The following is a 24036-nucleotide window of genomic DNA, read 5'->3' as shown; positions in this document are numbered from 1 at the left end:
CACATGGGGACAGTCTATTATACAGGGGGAGTACACTTTACTTGGTGGCAACAGCTGGAGGCACACACCCCTATCCTGTTCGTCAGACGCCAAAAAGCTATGTGGTAATGTGGTATCCCGATACCGTATTGCATACCGTACCTTGGTTAGGGGTCCCCAAAGTCAGAGTTCCTAGTAACTGTGGGAGTCCGCTTCTTTAGTCATCCCCTAGTCACCCCTCAAATAGTTAATATTCTAGTAAATTATATGTAAATGCTATATATTATATGTATGCGTACCTTCATAGCATCGCAGGACCTTAGGTCATGTGATTCGGGTTAGTACTTTATTGTAGGTAAAAGGACCCTTGGAGGTTCATGGGTCATGTGACTATCCCTAATGCTTTGTACAGCTCATTGACAGATGGTCTGGACCAATCCTAAAACGTCCAGCCCCTGCCCATATAAGGGAGCTGCAGCCAATAGACGCTCTCTTGGGTTGCTGACACTTCATGAGGAGAGACCTCCGCAACTCACATGACTGCTACTAGGCCACAGCCTGCCGGCCTTGGCCTGAAACGAAACAGTGAGTTCTTACAACTTCCCCTCTTATGCTAGCGAGACCACTGGACCTAAACATACCCCTAAATCCATCGGATCTATGCTTACAACATCCTAATAATCTAAAGAACTTACAAAAGTCCCAACCATACGTCAATCTCAGCTGCGCTGTACATAGACTTTGTTATAAGGACTTTTCCTGTTATCCCATGTTACAGAAAATCTTCAGTAAAGTTTCCGAAAGTTTTCAGCAAAGCTCTGGTTGTGGACATTGCATTTATTCTACATCTCCCGATCGCTTTTGGGAAGGGTGGCGATAGGCCAAGCATCACAGTATTAACCCTCACCCTGGCGTCACGACTAACAAGAGTTAATTGTACCCTTGATATACCGCACAGCAACACACCAACTGCCATACACCCCCCCCCCCCCCAAGGCACCACAGTAAGCTTGTGGGGGATGTAGGGTATGGGGAGTTTAGCTGTGCGGGTATTAAAGGGTGCTTGTTAACCCTTGCTATTCGTGATGCCAGGGTGAGGGCTCCTCAATAAAGTTTTTCCTACTGCCGCCCCTCCCAGGAACGATAGGGAGGTAGATGATAATATGCTTGAGATAGATAATAATGGATTGTCCACAACCGGAAAGCTTCTGTAAACAGCGGTAACTTTTTTACTGAAGATTTTCTGTACACTTCATCAACACAACAGTCTCTTATCATAACAACAGCTTCCTTTAGAGATTGACAATGGTTGGGACTTTAGCTTTAAGAGTCTTTCAGTCTATTGCGCTGTTCCACTGGATTTAGGGGAATTAGTTGCGGTCCAGTAGTCAGGCTAGCATTAGCAGGAATGAGGTTTAAACTCACGATTTTGGTTCTGCTGAGGCCGTAGGTTTTGAGGCCTAGCGTGTCTTTCAAAGTTGCGTAGCGCCGTCCTGTTAGTCCGGCATCCACGAGAGCAGCAACCCAAGAGAGCCATAATTGGACGCAGCTCCCTTATATGGGCAGGGGCCGGACTAACGCTGATTGGTCCAAACGGATGTCAATCACCATTACAGAGATTTGTGGGTAACACGTGACCCAAGGACCTCCTAAGGTCCTGCAACATACCATAGAGGTTACTAGCATGGTCCCATCACCGAAGGTCCTGCGACGCTGAACAAGATAAGTACTATACATTTCTATAGAATATAGCTATAATTATTAAATATATACATTTATTAATATTACAACTAGACTTAAAGAGAGGCGACTAGGGGCTGTCTCACCTGAGGAACCCTACCTGAACGTAGTTACTCTGATTTTGGGGACCTCTACACTAGGTACTGGATGCAATATGGTACCGGGGCACCACATCAGTATTATTTATGCATTATAGGGCACTGTCATGTGTTCACTGTATATCAGTATTATTTAAGCATTAGAGGGCATTGATGTGTGCTCACTGTATGTCAATGTGGTTTAGGTGGTATTATGACTGTAATACTATATGTACAATCCTTCTATAAATACCATAGGAGGAGGCCTTTACACGTTTTGCCCAGACCCCTCTAAAACCTTGCCTTAAAGGGGTACTCCGCCCCTATACATCTTATCCCCTATCCAAAGGATAGGGGATAAGATGTCTGTTACGCCGAGCGCTCCGGGTCCCCGCTCCTCCCCGGAGCGCTCGCAGCATCCTCTCATTCGCAGCGCCCCGGTGAGATCTGCTGACCGGGTGCACTGCAATATCACTCCCAGCCGGGATGCGATTCGCGATGCGGGAGGCGCCCGCTCGCGATGCGCATCCCGGCTCCCGTACCTGACCCGTTCCCCGTCTGTCTTGTCCCGGCGCGCGCGGCCCCGCTCCTTAGGGCGCGCGCGCGCCGGGTCTCTGCGATTTAAAGGGCCACTGCGCCACTGATTGGCGCAGCAGGCTTAATCAGTATGTTCACCTGTGCACTCCCTACTTATACCTCACTTCCCCTGCACTCCCTCGCCGGATCTTGTTGCCATTGTGCCAGTGAAAGCGTTTCCTTGTGTGTTCCTAGCCCGTGTTCCAGACCTCCTGCTGTTGCCCCTGACTACGATCCTTGCTGCCTGCCCCGACCTTCTGCTACGTCCGACCTTGCTTCTGTCTACTCCCTTGTACCGCGCCTATCTTCAGCAGTCAGAGAGGTTGAGCCGTTGCTGGTGGATACGACCTGGTTGCTACCGCCGCTGCAAGACCATCCCGCTTTGCGGCGGGCTCTGGTGAATACCAGTAGCAACTTAGAACCGGTCCACCAACACGGTCCACGCCAATCCCTCTCTGGCACAGAGGATCCACCTCCAGCCAGCCGAATCGTGACAATTTCAAATGGCCGTGGTCCCACTGCTGGGGACCCCGGGGATCGCCGCTGCGGCACCCTTTGGATAGGGGACAAGATGTCTAGGGGCGGAGTACCCCTTTAAGCTTGTTCACACGCTGCTTACATTAGAGAATGAATTCTGTATCTCACAGATTTTTGTGATCACTGACTGGGAGCGCTGGTGCATTTGTGCTGGATTGAATTGGCGTTACTCACAGGATGCTTAGGATGTGTTCACACATTCAGGTTTTTAATTGCAAGTAGTGAATACAAAGCCAAGAACAGATAATTCCTGACTTTGTATTCAATAATTGCAATTAAAAACCTGACAGTGTGAACACACTCTATGAATTTAGGTTCCCAGGTTAGAGCTTATATTTACAGTATACATTAAAAACGAATATAATTATTTTGCTTCTCCTGCAGACCTATCTGTCTTCCCTGTACATCCGGCACATCCTGGGCTTTAAAACAAAGAGGGAAATCTGTGACCTGCAAGGATCATGGTGAGTGTCAGAGGGAAAGATTTAACATGGCGGACGTGTATACTTAAGGGGGAACTCCAGTGGAAAAAATTACTTCTATTTAAAAATCTTAATCATTCCAGTACTTATCAGCTGCTGTATGCTCCAGAGGAAGTTGTGTAGTTATTTCCAGTCTGACCACAGTGCTCTCTGCTGACACCTCTGTCTGTGTCAGGAACTGTCTAGAGCAGGAACAAATCCCCATAGCAAACCTCTCCTGCTCGGGACAGTTCCTGACATGGACAGAGGTGTCAGCAGAGAGCACTGTGTTCAGAATGCAAAGAACTACACAACTTCCTCTGGAGCATACAGCAGCTGATAAGTACTGGAAGGGTTAAGATTTTTAAATAGAAGTAATTTACAAATCTGCATAACTTTCTGGCACCAGTTGATTAGAAAAAAAAAACTTCCCCTTTAAATCTATTGAAATAATTTCAGATTTTGGTTCAGAATTCTGTTCTGATTAATTATAAGAACTTCTGAGTTTATTGAAGATAGATTTATTGCTGAGTACTATGAGAGTTGTGTAGACTTTTCTTCAGTCGGCTCCTTCTAGAGTTGGGAGGCCGCAGACAGGGTCACTAGCAGGTTTTATGTGATTTATAGGTTTGAATTCCTTCTTCTACAGTCCAAGTGCCATTCATTGTACATATGTAGTAATCTGAGATGTGGAAAGAATTTTGAACCCATAAGATTTTATGTTTTCTAGAAAAAAACACTCCTCTCGTCAGAACTGGAAAAGGCCTTGTTTATTGCAGAGGAAAGGGATTTGAAGCAGATGGATGTCCTCATTAAACAGGCACTGTCATTGTTAAAAACTTTTCATATATTGCAGGACTCATTATAATATGACATTTCACAATATACACCTGCTATAAAATGTTTACATTTTCACCTGAAATTCAAGCTCAAAATAGCCGCCACTAGGGGTCGCCTGTCTTTTAGCCAGACAGACTAGTCTAGATTTTACAGCATACTGGATACCGGCCGTAAAGCATACCAGTATCCAGTATAGGAGATTTCTATTGTGTATGCAAAACTGCAGATAAAGGATGTGTGGACATGCTGGGAGCTGTAGTTTTAAAACAGCTGGAGGCAGCACTGCTCTAACACAGTTATTTACAAACACTGCAGCTTCAGTTGTTACTAAACTACAACTCCCAGCATGCTGAAATAGTCAAAGCTTTCTCGGACTCCTGAATGACAAAGATGTTGATCAGACATTCAGAAGTCTGTGAAAGATGAATGACACACATAGTGACAGCTATGCTGATTAGCGTCCAGCTTTACTAGGAGAAGATAAAACAGATAGAACATGTATTCATAAAAATGATGTACTTTTATCTAAAAAATCCTTGCACTAATATTATAAAGATCTATTCTTATATTTATACATTTTATCCTGTTATGAATTCACCATAATGTCTTCTGATTACTGCAAGCAAGCTCCAAGCATCTTCCTCTGTGTAACATGACACAGCATAAAACCAGAGAGGAAAGGGTTACAGAGTAGAGAGTACTGATTGGCTGACTGCACAGGCTTGCTCCTGTGAGGGAGGCAGACTGACACGCCCCCTCCAGCCTACACAATGAAAAAGTAACTCACCAGCAGATAAATGCTTATATCTCTGGATATATAGGTCCGAGACACATAAAAATTATATGCACATGATCAGGATTGGGTCCTGAGTAACATATCACTTTTTTTCTTTTTTTTGCACTATGACAGGTACACTTTAAGCAAGGGAATAGGGTAAGGAGAAATTATAATGGAAACAATGCTTATTAGGCTGATTTCTCATAGGCGTAATAATACTCAAGAGTTTAAGTGTCTAAATTATGGCCGAAGCAAGTGGATCCTTACATGGAATTTCCAAATTTGGTTTAGCACCTAGGTATGTGTGGGCCTAGTCTGTCAACTGGGCAGTCACACCACCTCATTGAGACCAGTGATGACCACCCCTTCATGATTCACAACAATGCCCATAGACTGTGAAGGGATTGGTCAGCACAGCTGTCAGTGGGACATGAACCTTAAACGCGTGATGTCCCGGTCAGGCCCCGCTCGTGACATAATGGCCACGCCCCCTCAATGCAAGTCTATGGGAAGGGGCGTGACAGCCATCACGCCCCTTCCCATAGACTTGCATTGAGGCGGTGTGGCCGTGATGTCATGAGCGGGGCATGGCCTTGACGTCACGAGCCTCCGGCGCTGCACCTGATGCTCTAAAGGAACCCGAGGTGCAGCAAGGATTTCACGGGGGTCCCCAGCGACGGGACCCCCGCGATCAGGCATCTTATCTTATGGATAAAGGATGAGATGTCTAGGGGCGGAGTACCCCTTTAAGCTCTTCCCATTGAGAACGGAACAGTGGTGACCGCCCAGTTGACTAGTCTAGACCCAACATTAGCATAAAGGGCAGCAACACTAAAGGCAATGATAGCTAGTGAATGGGGGCTTAGAAAAAATAATCCACGGAGCAGTAGTTTCACTCAAATGATGACAACACAGGTTTCTTAAAGAGGCCACAGATCCTTTTTAAGGGCCAGTTTTCTTAGTACAAACAAGAATCTCTTTGCTGCTGACAACTTCCTTTCTCCTCTTCTTGTCCACAGAGGCTCGCCTGTCTAGAAGATACTAAAAAGTTCGAACAATTCAAGGATATTCCGGACATTAAAGACCTCATAACTGATAATTTCCTATGTACAGGAGGAATAGAACCTCAGGTGGATCCACAAACCTGCAAAGTTAACTTATTTATGTTCAAGTGAACTTTATCCAACCTTTCATATGTTATTGCTGTGGTGTCCCAGCCCTGTCCCTGTCTAAAGTCCCCTCAGTTAGAGTCCCTCCATTTCACATTGCTCTCCTGCAGGGCTTGCCCCTTGGTCCCCTCATATACATGTATTTCTGAATAGTGTACACATATTTAGGACCTTCCTGGGTCATGTGATGTACCCAGAGTTCTCTGGGTTCAGGACCTACAGGCGTTGCAACCAATGGGATTAGTCCAGCCGCCCTGGTGTATTAGGGGCTGCAGTCACTAAATTTGCTCTCTTGTTCCTGCACTCTCTTATCTCCCGGATCCAAAGCAAGCACAATCAGCATATCTCAATTCATCTCAACAAGGCCAAAGCCTAAAGAACCAGCAGCCACTATAAACCACGAGTTATAAAGCTCTGTTTACTAAATCCTTGTGACTAATATTCAACTCAACTCATACAATTGGTAGCAAAGTGGCCTGCTTAAAGCTAAAGACTATTAGTCCCAGTAAAGCCTGTGAGGAACCTGCATCCCGGTTACCTCAAGAGAGACTGTGGGGTAGATTTATCAAAACTTGTCCAGAGGAAAAGTGTCCCAGTTGCCCATAGCAACCAATCAGATCCCTTCTTTCATTTTTCAGAAGCCTTGTTAAAAATGAAAAAAATAAAATAAAATAGTGACATACGTTTATTTACTCAGGACTTAGTTAAAACCCATTTGGTAGTGATTCCAGCCTCCAGTCTTCTTGGGGATGAGGCCACAAGGTTTACACACCAGGAATTGGGGATTTTAGGCCATCCTTCTCTGCAGATCCTATCAAGCTCTGCCAGGTGGAGTGGGGACATTTTCTTCTCAGTTTGCATGAATCCCACCCCTGAACTGTCCCCCTCCTCCAAACGTAGACCACTCTGTTCTCCTCCAGACACTTCTGTCCTCCTCCACTTGACCCTTCTGTTCAGGGATGTCTGGTCAGTCTATTAAAAAAAGAAGAACACTAGGAATTGCTGTGGTGGAACCTTACCTGGGGGCAATTCAATGAATATTTGTCTATTTGTAAGGGTTGTAAGGGTTGTGTGTGAAGGGTAGGGGGGGCATTAAAATTCTTTAAGAGCGCTAGTCCGGCCCCTGGACAACATTTTGAGGTAGAGCTGGAACCCATGTCTTGTAGATTTATTGGGAGGGGCCTAGTATAACCATATGACCAGCTTTGGAATTCATAATTTTCTCTTACTCCAGGTGATGGTGGAGGTCCCCTTATTGTCCAGTACAAACAATGCTTCATTCAGGTAAGTGACCTCTCATCTCATAGTCCATCCATTTTTTTAGTTATTTATGACACTGTATATAGTGCTACTGTCAGGGTCCGGGCTGGCGGCTGGTGAGGATACTGGAGGTGGATCCTTTGTGCCAGAGAGGTGATGACGTGGGCCATACTGGGGGATCGGTTCTAAGGAGTTAATGGTTTTCACCAGAGCCTGCCGCAAAGCGGGATGGCCTTGCTGCGGCGGTAACTCCCAGGTGGTATCCCCTGATAGCGACTCGACCTCTCTGGCAGCTGAGACTGGCACGGTACACAAGGACAAGGCTAAGGCAAGGTCAGACGAAGCAGAAGGTCAGGGCAGGCGGCAATGGTTCCTAGTCAGCGGCAACAGCAAAGGGTCTGGATACAAAGGCTAGGGATTCAAAAAGCTTTCTCAGGGCACTAGGGCAACAAGATCCGGCAAGGACAGGAAGGGGGAGTGGGTTTTTATATGTTTTACACAGATTGGACCAGGCACCAATTAGTGGTGCACTGGCCCTTTAAATCTTAGTAAGCCGGCGTGCACGCCCTAGGGAGCGGGGCCGCGCACGCCGGGAAGAAGCAGCAGCAGGCGTGTGGTAAGTGACATGGGGCGCGATCTGTGAGTGGGCACGTCCCGTCCCGCGGATCAGCATTGCTGACCGGAGCGCTGCATACAGAGGGACGCCGCGAGCGCTCCGGGGAGGCAGCGGGACCCGGAGCACTCGGCGTTACAGTACCCCCCCCCCCCCGTTGGGTCTCCCCCTCTTTTTGGAACCCAGAAATTTACGAATGAGTTCCTTGTCAAGGATATTGGCCTCGGGTTCCCAAGACCTCTCTTCAGGGCCACAACTCTCCCAATCAATAAGGAAAAATCTTTTACCTTGGATAAACTTGGAGGCGAGGATCTCTTTCACAGAGAAGACATCAGAGGATTCAGAGACAGGAGCAGGAACAGTGACCTTGGGAGAACAGCGGTTAAGTATGAGAGGTTTGAGAAAAGAAACATGGAAAGAGTTGGGAATACGAAGAGAAGAAGGAAGATGGAGCTTGTAGGAGACAGAATTGATTTTTGATTTTAAATGGCCCGAGGTAACGAGGACCAAGCTTGTAGCTAGGGACACGGAAACGGATGTATTTGGCAGAGAGCCAGACTTTGTCACCGGGGGCAAAGACAGGAGGAATTCTTCTCTTTTTCTCAGCATGTCTCTTCATGCGAGATGAGGCCAGTAAGAGGGACTTTTGAGTTTCCTTCCAGATAGAGGAGAAGTCTTGTGTCAATTCATCTACGGCAGGCACTCCAGATGAAGTGGGAATGGGGAGGGGGGGAAGCGGATGATGGCCGTACACCACAAAAATTGAGATTTGGAGGAAGACTCAGAATTTTTGAAATTGTACGAGAATTCAGCCCAGGGCAGAAGGTCAACCCAATCATCTTGACGGGAGGAGACAAAGTGTCGCAGGTAGTCACCAAGAATCTGGTTCACTCTTTCCACTTGTTCATTGGATTGAGGATGATAAGCAGAAGAAAAATGTAATTTGATTTTTAATTGACTGCAGAGTGCTCTCCAAAATTTTGAGACAAATTGAACGCCTCTATCAGAGATGATATGCGTGGGAAGCCCGTGGAGACGAAAAATTTGCAGAAAAAATTGTTTCGACAATTGTGGCGCAGAAGGAAGACCTGGAAGCGGGACAAAATGAGCCATTTTGGAAAAACGATCAACGACCACCCAAATGACAGTGTTGCCATGAGATGAAGGTAGGTCAGTGATGAAGTCCATAGCTATATGGGACCATGGCTGTTCAGGCACAGGCAGAGGAAGGAGAAGACCAGCAGGCTTCTGGCGTGGAGTTTTGTCACGTGCACTCACTGTACAGGCCCGTACGAAATCGGTCACATCTTTCTCCAGGGAGGACCACCAATAGTGTCTGGCAATTAACTTTATGGACTTTTTGATTCCAGCATGACCAGCCAGTTGGGAAGAATGACCCCATTTGAGAGTCTGGAGGCGAAGACGTGGAGGCACGTAAGTTTTTCCCGGAGAAATTGGCACAAGAGAAGCAGAGGAGATCAGACACTCTGGAGGTATGATGTGCTGAGGAAGAGCTTCGGAATCTGAGGCATCGGTGGAAGTGATAGAGCATCAGCCCTGACATTCTTGTCCGCAGGACAAAAATGAATTTGAAAATTGAAACGGGCAAAAAACAACGACCATCTAGCTTGGCGAGGATTTAACCGCTGGGCGGATTGAAGATAAGACAAATTTTGTAGATGGTGATGGGATGAAGGGATCCTTCCAGAAGATGTCTCCACTCCTCAAGTGCCAACTTAATGGCCAATAGTTCACGGTCTCCTATAGAATAGTTTTTTTCAGGAGGAGAAAAAGTTTTGGAGAAAAATCTGCAAATGACGTTTTTTCCCTTAGCGTTTTTTTGAAGAAGGACAGCTCCGGCTCCATCTGAGGAGGCGTCAACCTCAAGGAACAAAGGCTTTAGAGGATCTGGCCTGGACAAGACTGGTGCAGAGGCTAAGGAGGCCTTAAGGCGATTAAAAGCTTCATCCGCTTGGGGAGGCCAGGACCTCGGATTCGCGTTTTTCTTAGTCAGTGCCACAATAGGAGCAACAATGGTGGAGAAGTGGGCAATGAACTGACGCTAGTAGTCGGCGAATCCGAGGAAGCACTGGATAGCACAAAGTCCAGAGGGGCGAGGCCAATCCAAGACCGCAGAGAGTTTGCCAGGATCCACTTGAAGACCTTGACCGGAGACTAGGTATCCCAGGAAAGGAAGACAGCTTCGTCCAAAAAGACATTTTTCAAATTTGGCGTATAGATGATTTTCACGAAGGCGCTGGAGCACTTGACGGACATGGAGCCGGTGTTCCTCTAGGTTGGAGGAAAAAATTAGGATGTCATCTAAATAGACAACAACGCAGTCCCGAAAAATGTCATTAACAAAATCGTGAAAGACTGCAGGGGCGTTGCAAAGTCCAAACGGCATGACGAGATATTCGAAGTGACCATCTCTGGTGTTAAAAGCAGTTTTCCACTCATCACCTTCACGAATTCTGATGAGGTTATAAGCGCCCCTAAGGTCAAGTTTAGTAAAAATTTTTGCTCCGCGCAGGCGGTCAAAGAGTTCCGAGATGAGAGGCAGAGGATTGGACCAGGCACCAATTAGTGGTGCACTGGCCCTTTAAATCTCAGTAAGCCGGCGCGCGCGTCCTAGGGAGCGGGGCCGCACCCGCCGGGAAGAAGCAGCAGCAGGCGTGCGGTAAGTGACATGGGACGCGATCCGTGAGCTGTCACGTCCCGTCCCGCGGATCGCGTCTCCGGTGACAGAGGAGCAGCGCTCGTGATCAGCGGTGCTGACCGGAGCGCTGCATACAGAGGGACGCCGCGAGCGCTCCGGGGAGGAAGCGGGACCCGGAGCGTTCGGGGTCACAGCTACAATACATCTATAGAAAGGCAGACACCAGCTCAGGTTGGGTGCATTTTTCTACAGGCTTTACACGCCATCAAACAATGCAGGGTTCATGCCTACCTTATCTTCTTCAATGGGTTAGTGAACTTTAGCCCCCCCCATCTATGAATGCTCTCGAACTCTTAGTAATACACCATAATAGATCATTCTCCTATGTGTGCGGCAGTATGTGCTCAAGACCTTTCTAGGATAGGGACCATGTGTCACACAGCTACTTCCTGTCAGCCATATTCTCTTCCACGGGTCACACATAAGCTTCTACCCTCTTCTTTTAACCCCTTAACGACCACGGACATAAATGTACGTCCTGGTTTGGCAGGGCTTCCCATACCAGGACGTACATTTACGTCCTGTGTATGACCACGAGCATCGGAAGAGCGCTCGCGTCATACACGGCAGGTTCTGGGTGCTAGCAGCAGCCGGGGACCCGCCCGTAATGGCCGACATCCGCGATCGCGCGGATGTCCGCCAATAACCCCTCAGATGCTGTGATCAATACAGATCACGGCATCTGCGGCATTGAGGTACTTTGATTGGATTATCGGATCGCCCGCAGCGCTGCCGCGGCAATCCGATCATCCAGCTGAGATCGAGCAGACCAGAGCAGAAGATCACCGACAATACTGAGCAGTGCTGTGTCCTATACATAGCACTGCACAGTATTAGCAATCAAAGGATTGCTATAGATAGTCCCCTATGGGGACATAAAAAGTGTAAAAATAAAAAAGTTGAAAAATAAAAAGTAAAAAAAAAAGTGAAAAATTCCCTCCCCCCAATAAAAAGGAAAATTGTCAGTTTTTCCCATTTTACCCCCAAAAAGCGTAATTTTTTTTAATAAACATATTTGGTATCGCCGCGTGTGTAAATGTCCGAACTATCAAAATATAATGTTAATGATCCTGTACAGTGAATGGCGTAAACGTAAAAAATAAAAAAAAAACTCCAAAAATGCTGCTTTTTTGTCACATTTAAAAAAAAAAAAAAATTATAAAATATTGTTTAAAAGTTTTATATATGCAAATGTGGTATCTAAAAAAGTAAAGATGACGGCGCAATAAATGAGCCCTCATACCGCCCTATATAGAGAAAAATGAAAAAGTTATAGGTGATCAAAATAGGGCGATTTTAGATTACTGATTTTCTACAAAAAGTTTTAGATTTTTTTTAAACGGCACAAAAATATAAAAGTCTCTCGCCATGGTATCATTTTAATCGTATTGACCCACAGAATAAAGAACACAAGTCATTTTTACCGTAAAGTGTACAGCGTGAAAACAAAACCTTCCAAAATGTGCAAAATTTTGATTTTCATTTAAATTTCCTCCCTAAAAAAATATTTTTTTGGGTTCGCCGTACATTTTATGGTAAAATGAGAGGTTTCATTACAAAGTTCAATTGGTCACGCAAAAAAACAAGCCCTTATATGGGTCTGTAGATGGAAATATAAAAGAGTTATGGATTTTAGAAGGCGAGGAGGAAAAAATGAAAACGCAAAAATAAAATTGGCCTGGTCCTTTGGGTGAAAATGGGCTTGGTTATTAAGGGGTTAAAGCAGTTTCTGGCAGCCAATCTCCACAGGACTCAGGGATGTGCCATGGAGGCCACAGCCTTCACCCTTATGTATAGCTCATGCACTTACACTGGGGAGTGTAGTTTTGTTTTTTGAAGATTCGATTTTTCACAAAACTTTAAACAATTAAGGAAAGTGCATGAGCCCTGGTAAATAAAGAGTGCACACATATAAGGCTGTCAGCATAGGCAAGGAACGTGTTACAGAAGGGTGTGTAACAAAAGATGTGTGAACGTGATCATCCGCCCACAGTTATTATTTGTGTTGGCACAATCCATAAAAAAAGAGAACAAACGATCCAACAATGTGCCACAACACACATAAATCCACACATCCATTCCAACAAGCGAGGGACGTGCCATGGAAATTCTTAGGATACTTTCTACTATTAAAGGGGTACTCCGGTGAAAACCTTTTTTCTTTTAAATCAACTGGTGGCAGAAAATTAAACATATTTCTAAATTACTTCTATGAAAAAACCTTAATCCTTCCTGTACTTATTAGCTGCTGAATACTACAGAGGAAATTCTTTTCTTTTTGGAACGCTCTCTGATGACATCACGAGCACAGTTCTCTCTGCTGATGTTATTATAATAATAATAACGCTTTATTTATTGTTGTCCTTAGTGGGATTTGAACCCAAGTCCCCAGCACTGCAAGGCAGCAGTGCTAACCACTGAGCCACCATCTGCTATGCACGGTTGCTAAAATGGACAGAGATGTCAGCAGAGAGCACTGTGCTCGTGATGTCATCAGTGTTCCAAAAAGAAAGGAATTTCCTCTGTAGCATTCAGCAGCTAATAAGTACTGGAAGGATTAAGATTTTTTAATAGAAGTAATTTACAAATATGTTTAACTTTCTGCCACCAGTTGATTTAAAAAAAATGTTTTCACCGGAGTACCCCTTTAAGATGCTAAAAATCTTCTTGGCTAAACCTTCTTGGTACTTAGACGCCTGGAGGAGAGACATGTTTAGTCTGGTTGACTTGCCCTGCTAGTAAAAGGATCTCATCAACCCATCTAAACGTGGATTACAGGAGAAACATGAAACAGGTGCAGAAAATTAAGGAGATAGACCATTTAAAGGGGTACTCTACTTTAAAAAAAAAAAAAAAAACTGGTTAAACAGTTAAACAGATTTGTAAATTACTTCTATTAAAAAAATCTTAATCCAGTACTTATTAGCTGCTGAATACTACAGAGGAAATTCTTTTCTTTTTGGAACACAGAGCTCTCTGCTGACATCATGAGCACAGTGCTCTCTGCTGAAATCTCTGTCCATTTTAGGAACTGTCCAGAGCAGCATATGTTTGCTATGGGGATTTTCTTCTACTCTGGACAGTTCTTAAAATGGACAGAGATGTCAGCAGAGAGCACTGCACTCGTGATGTCAGCAGAGAGCTCTGTGTTCCAAAAAGAAAAGAATTTCTTCTGTAGTATTCAGCAGCTAATAAATACTGGAATGATTAAGATTTTTTAATAGAAGTCATTTACAAATTTGTTTAACTTTCTGGCACCAGTTGATTAAAAAAAAAAAAAAAAAGTTTTCCACCAGGGTACCCCTTTAACAATGTAAACTCTGCTCACCAGGGATAGCGGGAGCCCAGACCAAGATTGGAGTTGATTTTGGTCTTCGCTAACAAGGGGTCTAGATTTTGAGGAAAAATGGAATCCACTGTGGGAGTCACTTCCTCTCCCAGATATCTGAATTGTTGTACAATCTGTAGACTTACTGTCAGGGAGGATGGAGGTTGGTACTGTACGAAAAGAGGTAATAAAGAGGTCTTTTCCCAAATAACTTGAAGTCCGGAGAAGGACCAAAAAGAGTCTATTAGATGTCGCAAAGAGAGTAAAGAGGGACCCACATTTGCAGAGTAAACGTAAGTATCATCTGCATCCAATGACACCTTTTGAGTCAGTGCGCCCCTACGTATACCTTGGATAGATGCTATAATCAAACAACCGAACCCCGTACAATGCAGCAGTATGGCCACTCCACGCGAACACTTGATATTTGTTGATATCTACGCTAAGAGCATAGCCAGGAAAAGCATCATCCCTGGAAGCCGCAACATTCAAATGGAGAAGCTGAATATTGATGTCAGTAGCTCTACACAGCATGGAGCCAGTCTGAGCTGTGATCATTCTTAAGCAGACGACACTATTTAACTTGTTGGCTTAAACTTTTTCCAGTGGCTTTATGTAGGAGAATATGGGCCTATAGGAGTCCAATGAAATGGGACCTTTACCAGGTTTTAGTAGGACTTCCTTTAGTATGGCTTCCTTAGGGGAGAAAGGTAGACTACATATTTTGCAGAGACCAAGAAAAGAGTCAACAGCTTGGGCACCAGAATTTCACAATTAGATTTATGCCCCTTTTCCATCCAACACCAGTCAGTGTATGCACTTCAGTAATACAGGTAAAGAGTAGTACAGAACATATAATACCTCCCTGTACTGTAGGGGGCACTACCAGACACCAGTCAGTGCATACACTTCAGTAATACAGGTAAAGAGAAGTACAGAACATGTAATACCTCCCTGTACTTTAGGGGGCGCTACCAGACAGCCAGTCAGTGCATGCACTTCAGTAATACAGGTAAAGAGTAGTACAGAACATGTAATACCTCCCTGTACTGTAGGGGGCACTACCAGACACCAGTCAGTGCATACACTTCAGTAATACAGGTAAAGAGAAGTACAGAACATGTAATACCTCCCTGTACTTTAGGGGGCGCTACCAGACAGCCAGTCAGTGCATACACTTCAGTAATACAGGGGTTTTACCAGTGAATGCCCATTCTGATTGGTCAATTCTTTCGGCCATTGACAGGTATCACAGATCTGGACTGTCTGTACATTGTATGTTGAGTCTGGTTTCAGCTTACAATGGTCCAGAATAGACCATTGTATGTTGAAACTATTGTATGTTGAGGCCATTGTAAGTTGAGGGATCACTGTATAGCATAAGGAACCCCACCAAATATGGCACAGGTTCAGTCTCTCAGCAGACCTTTACAGTGAACAGGAGGAGCAGCATCAGCCCACTGTAGGGCATTTGTAGGGGAGGTAAATCATTTCGTAGTGATCCCATCCAACACTCTCAGCCTTGCTGGGTATAACATGGAATATATGTTCCCTTGTCATGAAGCCGGAATTTGGAGAACTATATACTCTGCTTCCCGAGTTCCACTGAAAAATCTGGATAGAACGAGACTCTGCTGTAGGCGAAGAGCACTTCCCGCTTCTCACAAGCCACTCGTAGTATAGCGTCCCTGTAAAGCAGCAATCGAGCCAGAAAGGGCCTTGGGGGCCCACCGGGAGTATCAGGTCTCGGCTATACTTTTTGTACCCTCTTTACAGTAAAGAAGGGGAGAAAAAATGTTCCCCAGTAGGATATCTTTCTGCCACTCGTCAACAAACGCCACCATCTGAGCCTTCTGACTTCTCCGGCAGGGCCTCTATGCGGATATTATTCCTCCTGAGGCAGTTTTTAAAGTCATCTGCTTGTTCTGCAACAGGATTAATTTGCTTTTGGAGATTAATGATTAGTGGAGGTCGGGGGCCACAGAGAATCCTCCGAAACAACGTTGTAAACTCAACTTTCCACCTCAGATATACTCTCCGATTTTATTTGCAGTTTCATGGCGCAGGATGACAAAGTCCTGATGGAGTATGTCAACTTTGGAGACTACTATGGATTTGATCAACAGTCATGGCCTCTATCCTCCGAGACTGACCACTACTGACCACGTTTTTAGCTACATTTGCTTTGACCTCTGAGACTAATGCCATAGATGTGGAGGCATCTTCACCAAGGACTCAAGGGAATGAAGTCAAACTTCTTTAGAGTAAACATTGACATCTGAGAATTGCCTAGAGGTGAAGGCCAGTCAGTAAAGGACCAAACTGGAACGGGAAGAAGGAGCAGCCATGTAATGTAGAGAGTTGTGCACTTTATCTCAGGCACAGAAAACAAAAAGTGTTGTCACGATGCCGGCTGGCAGGTAGTGGATCCTCTGTGCCAGAGAGGGATTGGCGTGGACCGTGCTAGTGGATCGGTTCTAAGTCACTACTGGTTTTCACCAGAGCCCGCCGCAAAGCGGGATGGTCTTGCTGCGGCGGTAGTGACCAGGTCGTATCCACTAGCAACGGCTCAACCTCTCTGACTGCTGAAGATAGGCGCGGTACAAGGGAGTAGACAGAAGCAAGGTCGGACGTAGCAGAAGGTCGGGGCAGGCAGCAAGAATCGTAGTCAGGGGCAACGGCAGGAGGTCTGGAACACAGGCTAGGAACACACAAGGAAACGCTTTCACTGGCACAATGGCAACAAGATCCGGCGAGGGAGTGAAGGGGAAGTGAGGTATAAATAGGGAGTGCACAGGTGAACACACTAATTGGAACCACTGCGCCAATCAGCGGCGCAGTGGCCCTTTAAATCGAAGAGACCCGGCGCGCGCGCGCCCTAGGGAGCGGGGCCGCGCGCGCCGGGACAGGACAGACGGAGAGCGAGTCAGGTACGGGAGCCGGGATGCGCATCGCGAGCGGGCGCTACCCGCATCGCGAATCGCATCCCGGCTGGAGACGGTATCGCAGCGCACCGGGTCAGTGGAGCTGCCCGGAGCGCCGCGGTAGCGAGAGAGAAGCGAGCGCTCCGGGGAGGAGCGGGGACCCGGAGCGCTCGGCGTAACAGTACCCCCCCCCTTGGGTCTCCCCCTCTTCTTAGAGCCTGAGAACCTGAGGAGCAGACTTTTGTCTAGGATGTTGTCCTCAGGTTCCCAGGATCTCTCTTCAGGTCCACAGCCCTCCCAATCCACCAAAAAGAACTTTTTTCCTCTGACCGTCTTGGAGGCCAGTATCTCTTTCACTGAGAAGACGTCAGAAGAACCGGAGACAGGAGTGGGAGAAACTAATTTGGGAGAGAAACGGTTGATGATGAGTGGTTTAAGAAGAGAGACATGAAAGGCATTAGGAATACGGAGAGAAGGAGGAAGAAGAAGTTTGTAAGAGACAGGATTAATTTGGCACAAGACTTTGAAGGGACCAAGATAGCGTGGACCCAGTTTGTAACTGGGGACACGAAAGCGGACATATTTAGCGGAGAGCCATACCTTGTCTCCGGGAGCAAAAATGGGGGGAGCTCTTCTTTTCTTATCGGCAAACTTTTTCATGCGAGATGAAGCCTGTAAAAGAGAAACTTGGGTCTCTTTCCATATGGTGGAAAGATCACGAGTCACTTCATCTACCGCGGGCAAACCAGAGGGCAAGGGAGTAGGGAGGGGGGGAAGAGGGTGACGGCCGTACACCACGAAAAATGGGGATTTGGTGGAAGATTCAGAGACTCTAAAGTTATACGAGAATTCGGCCCATGGTAGAAGATCTGCCCAATCATCCTGGCGGGAGGAAACAAAATGTCGTAAATAATCACCCAAGACCTGGTTAATTCTTTCTACTTGTCCATTGGATTGAGGATGATATGCAGAAGAAAAGTTTAATTTAATCTTGAGTTGTTTACAGAGAGCCCTCCAGAATTTTGACACGAATTGGACGCCTCTATCCGAGACTATTTGTGTGGGCAACCCGTGAAGACGAAAAATGTGTACAAAAAATTGTTTAGCCAACTGAGGCGCTGAAGGAAGACCAGGAAGAGGGATGAAATGTGCCATCTTGGAGAATCGATCAACGACCACCCAAACAACAGTGTTGCCACGGGATGGGGGTAGGTCTGTAATAAAATCCATACCAATCAGAGACCAAGGCTGTTCGGGGACAGGCAGAGGATGAAGAAAACCAGCGGGCTTCTGGCGAGGAGTCTTATCCCGAGCACAGACAGTGCAGGCTCGCACAAAGTCCACGACATCCGTCTCCAGAGTCGGCCACCAATAGAAGCGAGAGATGAGTTGCACAGATTTCTTGATGCCTGTATGACCTGCGAGATGGGAGGAGTGACCCCATTTGAGGATTCCGAGGCGTTGGCGTGGAGAGACGAAGGTCTTTCCTGGAGGAGTTTGCCTGATGGAGGCTGGAGAAGTGGAGATCAGGCAGTCAGGAGGAATGATGTGTTGCGGAGAGAGTTCGACTTCCGAGGCATCCGAGGAACGAGAGAGAGCATCGGCCCTAATGTTCTTATCGGCAGGCCGAAAGTGAATTTCAAAATTAAATCGGGCAAAGAACAGAGACCACCTGGCCTGGCGAGGATTCAGCCGTTGGGCAGACTGGAGATAGGAGAGGTTCTTGTGATCGGTGTAAATAATAACAGGAAATCTTGATCCCTCCAGCAGATGCCTCCATTCCTCAAGTGCCAATTTAATGGCCAGTAGTTCTCGATCCCCGATGGAGTAGTTCCTCTCCGCCGGAGAGAAGGTCCTAGAAAAAAAACCACAAGTAACAGCATGCCCGGAAGAATTTTTTTGTAGAAGGACCGCTCCAGCTCCTACAGAGGAGGCATCAACCTCCAATAGGAAGGGTTTAGATGGGTCAGGTCTGGAGAGCACGGGAGCCGAAGAAAAGGCAGACTTGAGCCGTTTAAAGGCATCTTCCGCTTGAGGAGGCCAAGACTTGGGATTGGCATTTTTTTTGGTTAAAGCCACGATAGGGGCCACAACGGTAGAAAAATGTGGAATAAATTGCCTGTAATAATTGGCGAACCCCAAAAAACGTTGGATAGCACGGAGTCCGGAGGGGCGTGGCCAATCTAAGATGGCAGAGAGTTTGTCTGGATCCATTTGTAGTCCCTGGCCAGAGACCAAGTATCCTAGGAAAGGAAGAGATTGGCATTCAAACAGACATTTCTCTATCTTGGCATAAAGTTGATTGTCACGAAGTCTCTGAAGAACCATACGGACATGCTGGCGGTGTTCTTCTAGATTGGCAGAAAAAATCAGGATATCGTCCAGATATACAACAACACAGGAGTATAAGAGATCACGAAAAATTTCATTAACAAAGTCTTGGAAGACGGCAGGGGCGTTGCACAGGCCAAAGGGCATGACCAGATACTCAAAGTGTCCATCTCTAGTGTTAAATGCCGTTTTCCATTCATCCCCCTCTCTGATGCGGATAAGATTATAAGCACCTCTTAAGTCCAGTTTGGTAAAGATGTGGGCACCTTGGAGGCGATCAAAGAGTTCAGAGATGAGGGGTAGAGGGTAGCGGTTCTTTATCGTGATTTTATTAAGACCGCGGTAGTCAATGCAAGGGCGTAGAGAGCCATCTTTTTTGGACACAAAGAAAAATCCGGCTCCGGCAGGAGAGGAGGATTTACGGATAAAGCCTTTTTTTAAATTTTCCTGGATGTACTCCGACATAGCAAGAGTCTCTGGGGCGGACAGAGGATAGATTCTGCCCCGGGGTGGAGTAGTGCCCGGGAGGAGGTCAATAGGACAATCATAAGGCCTGTGAGGAGGTAGAGTCTCAGCTTGTTTTTTGCAAAAAACATCCGCAAAGTCCATATAGGCCTTAGGGAGACCGGTTACAGGGGGAACCACAGAGTCACGGCAAGGGGTACTGGGAACCGGTTTTAAGCAGTCCTTGAAACAAGAGGGCCCCCAACTCTTGATCTCCCCAGTGGACCAATCCAGGGTTGGGGAATGGAGTTGAAGCCAGGGTAGTCCAAGGAGGATTTCGGAAGTGCAATTGGGGAGGACCAAAAATTCAATCTTCTCGTGATGAGGTCCGATGCACATTAGAAGGGGCTCCGTGCGGAAACGTATGGTACAATCCAATCTTTCATTGTTTACACAATTGATGTAGAGGGGTCTGGCGAGACTGGTCACTGGGATGTTGAACCTGTTGACGAGAGAGGCCAAAATAAAATTTCCTGCAGATCCGGAATCCAAGAAGGCCATAATAGAGAAGGAGAAGGCAGAGGCAGATATCCGCACAGGCACAGTAAGACGTGGAGAAGCAGAGTAGACATCAAGGACTGTCTCACCTTTGTGCGGAGTCAGCGTACGTCTTTCCAGGCGGGGAGGACGGATAGGACAATCCTTCAGGAAGTGTTCGGTACTGGCACAGTACAGACAGAGATTCTCCATGCGGCGTCGTGTCCTCTCTTGAGGTGTCAGGCGAGACCGGTCGACCTGCATAGCCTCCACGGCGGGAGGCACAGAAACGGATTGCAGGGGACCAGAGGAGAGAGGAGCCGGGGGGAAAAAACGTCTTGTGCGAACAAAGTCCATATCCTGGCGGAGCTCCTGACGCCTTTCGGAAAAACGCATGTCAATGCGAGTGGCAAGATGGATGAGTTCATGTAGGTTAGCAGGGATTTCTCGTGCGGCCAGAACATCTTTAATGTTGCTGGATAGGCCTTTTTTAAAGGTCGCGCAGAGGGCCTCATTATTCCAGGATAATTCTGAAGCAAGAGTACGGAATTGTACGGCGTACTCGCCAACGGAAGAATTACCCTGGACCAGGTTCAACAGGGCAGTCTCAGCAGAAGAGGCTCGGGCAGGTTCCTCAAAGACACTTCGAATTTCTGAGAAGAAGGAGTGTATAGAGGCAGTGACGGGGTCATTGCGGTCCCAGAGCGGTGTGGCCCATGACAGAGCTTTTCCAGACAGAAGGCTGACTACGAAAGCCACCTTAGACCTTTCAGTAGGGAACTGGTCCGACATCATCTCCAAGTGCAGGGAACATTGGGAAAGAAAGCCACGGCAGAATTTAGAGTCCCCATCAAATTTATCCGGCAAGGATAGTCGTAGACCAGAAGCGGCCACTCGCTGCGGAGGAGGTGCAGGAGCTGGCGGAGGAGATGATTGCTGAAGCTGTGGTAGTAGCTGCTGTAGCATCACGGTCAGTTGAGACAGCTGTTGGCCTTGTTGCGCTATCTGTTGTGACTGCTGGGCGACCACCGTGGTGAGGTCGGCGACAACTGGCAGAGGAACTTCAGCGGGATCCATGGCCGGATCTACTGTCACGATGCCGGCTGGCAGGTAGTGGATCCTCTGTGCCAGAGAGGGATTGGCGTGGACCGTGCTAGTGGATCGGTTCTAAGTCACTACTGGTTTTCACCAGAGCCCGCCGCAAAGCGGGATGGTCTTGCTGCGGCGGTAGTGACCAGGTCGTATCCACTAGCAACGGCTCAACCTCTCTGACTGCTGAAGATAGGCGCGGTACAAGGGAGTAGACAGAAGCAAGGTCGGACGTAGCAGAAGGTCGGGGCAGGCAGCAAGAATCGTAGTCAGGGGCAACGGCAGGAGGTCTGGAACACAGGCTAGGAACACACAAGGAAACGCTTTCACTGGCACAATGGCAACAAGATCCGGCGAGGGAGTGAAGGGGAAGTGAGGTATAAATAGGGAGTGCACAGGTGAACACACTAATTGGAACCACTGCGCCAATCAGCGGCGCAGTGGCCCTTTAAATCGAAGAGACCCGGCGCGCGCGCGCCCTAGGGAGCGGGGCCGCGCGCGCCGGGACAGGACAGACGGAGAGCGAGTCAGGTACGGGAGCCGGGATGCGCATCGCGAGCGGGCGCTACCCGCATCGCGAATCGCATCCCGGCTGGAGACGGTATCGCAGCGCACCGGGTCAGTGGAGCTGCCCGGAGCGCCGCGGTAGCGAGAGAGAAGCGAGCGCTCCGGGGAGGAGCGGGGACCCGGAGCGCTCGGCGTAACAAGTGTCACCATAAAGAGTAGCTCAAAGTGCCTAGGCCCTAATCCAAAATATGTAATAGGGCCCCTCACCTATCGTACACCACTTTGGTCCACCTTAGACGTCAAGGCCTGGCTGTGACTGTTACCTCTACATTCCTTAGGCTGGGTTCACACCACGTTTTGTTAAATACGGTTTCCGTATACAGCTGGGAGGAGGGGGGTGGGGCTTAATCGCGGCGCCCGCACCCAGCCGTATTTGGGAACCGTATTTAATGTATGTCTATGAGCCGACCGTAGTGAACCGCAGCCTCCGGTCGGCTTCGTTTTCGGCCGTATGCGGTTTCCCTACCGTAGGCAAAAACGCTGTCGACCACGTTTTTGCCTGCGGTAGGGAAACCGCATACGACCGAAAACGAAGCCTACAGGAGGCTGCGGTTCACTCTGGTCGGCTCATAGACATGCATTAAATACGGTTCCCAAATACGGCTGGGTGCGGGCGCCGTGATTAAGCCCTGCCCACCCCCTCCTCCAAGCCGTATACGGGAACCGTATTTAACAAAACGTGGTGTGAACCCAGCCTTACAGATTTATTCCCATTTGTCTATATTAGAAAATGGGCCATTTTCCACATAGGTATAACAAATACAAATAGTAGTTAAAACCAGCTCCTGGGAATCGTTTACGCAGCGTATTTCACACTGCGCAAAATCAGTTGAAACACGCTGCGTATTCTCAGTTGAGCATACACACTTGGCTACCCGGCGGCAGCCCTGAGTGTTCAGTGACTGTGACGTGCGGGCCCTCCCTCCAATCCTCACTGAAAACACAGGGCTGCCTCTGTACGTATGCTCAACTGAGAATACGCAGTTTTTGCGCAGGGTGAAATTCGCTGCGTGGGCCCGTACCCTAAAACGCAAAACTTTCATTCATTGTTTAAAAACTAGACAACTTGTCACTAGATTAAAAAAAAATAAGTGAAACACCGGCACATTTCAGGCTGTGAACAAGCCCTTAATCTTTGCCATTTGTTATCTAGTGACAGGTTGTGTCTAGTTTTGAAACGTTTAATTAAAGTTTTGCATTTATTAAAAATGTTTTCCCTGGAGCTGGACTTATCTACTTTATCTCTTTGTGCTATCAATGTTATACTAGTCACTGCTTGTATGATTTGTTGGTGTTTGTCAGGTTTGTACTGATGTGACTTCTCCTTTACTCTTTAGGTGGGGATTATTAGTTGGGGGACAATCAGCAGCTGTAATGGATCTAAAAGACATCCTGGGCCGGTGCCGGCACTTTCTCGGGACTTCCATGCTGATGTGTTCCACATGTTGGATTGGCTAAAGGAAAAGATGCCAGAGTTGGAATTTATGGATTAAAGCTTCCAAATGATGGAGCCATACAAACAATGATTGGGTCATCCCATTGGCCTGAGTTTGGTTGGACGCGCATCTGAAGAGTGGCAGAAATGCAAAGCACCACAGTGCTAAATATTACAACACAATATAGGATCATCTGCACTAATACAATAAATTTACTACTGGAATTAAATAAATGCTACCTCAGAAATTAACTGTGGTGAGCTTGTGGGGATGTAGGGTAGGTAGGGTGTAGCTGTGCAGTGATGAAAGGGTGTTGGATTAATCCTTAACTGTCGTGATGCCAGGGTGCGGGTTCTTCCTCTATATGTATACAGTGGTCCCTCAACATACGATGGTAATCCGTTCCAAATGGACCATCGTTTGTTGAAACCATCGTATGTTGAGGGATCCGTGCAATGTAAAGTATAGGACAGTGGTCTACAACCTGCGGACCTCCAGATGTTGCAAAACTACAACACCCAGCATGCCCGGACAGCCAACGGCTGTCCGGGCATGCTGGGAGTTGTAGTTTTGCAACATCTGGAGGTCCGCAGGTTGAAGATGACTGGTATTGGAAGTTATACTCACGTGT

The 24036-nt window shown here is 47.1% G+C and overlaps 1 protein-coding gene across 1 annotated transcript; it reads left to right on the top strand.

The window, feature by feature from the left end:
- Positions 1-481: 481 nt before the first annotated feature.
- Positions 482-23656, top strand: LOC130291754 (complement factor B-like). The gene is made up of 5 exons (XM_056540959.1): positions 482-564; positions 3294-3373; positions 6008-6140; positions 7392-7441; positions 23307-23656. The coding sequence occupies exons 2-5, from the start codon at positions 3371-3373 to the stop codon at positions 23460-23462; spliced, it is 342 nt and encodes a 113-aa protein (XP_056396934.1). The 5' UTR covers positions 482-564; positions 3294-3370; the 3' UTR covers positions 23463-23656.
- The last annotated feature ends 380 nt before the right edge of the window (positions 23657-24036 follow it).

This window comes from Hyla sarda, chromosome 9 (assembly GCF_029499605.1).
Source record: "Hyla sarda isolate aHylSar1 chromosome 9, aHylSar1.hap1, whole genome shotgun sequence".
Lineage (NCBI taxonomy): Eukaryota > Metazoa > Chordata > Amphibia > Anura > Hylidae > Hyla > Hyla sarda.
The sequence above is the reverse complement of the archived record's forward strand: the minus strand, read 5'-3'. Positions and strand labels throughout refer to the sequence as shown.

What these genes read in the sequence shown, in the direction of transcription:
- LOC130291754 (XM_056540959.1), top strand. An exon ending in GGATCCACAAACCTGCAAAG is followed by an intron (nt 6,141 to 7,391) that starts TTAACTTATTTA and finishes CTCTTACTCCAG; the next exon opens with GTGATGGTGGAGGTCCCCTT. An exon ending in ACAAACAATGCTTCATTCAG is followed by an intron (nt 7,442 to 23,306) that starts GTAAGTGACCTC and finishes TTTACTCTTTAG; the next exon opens with GTGGGGATTATTAGTTGGGG.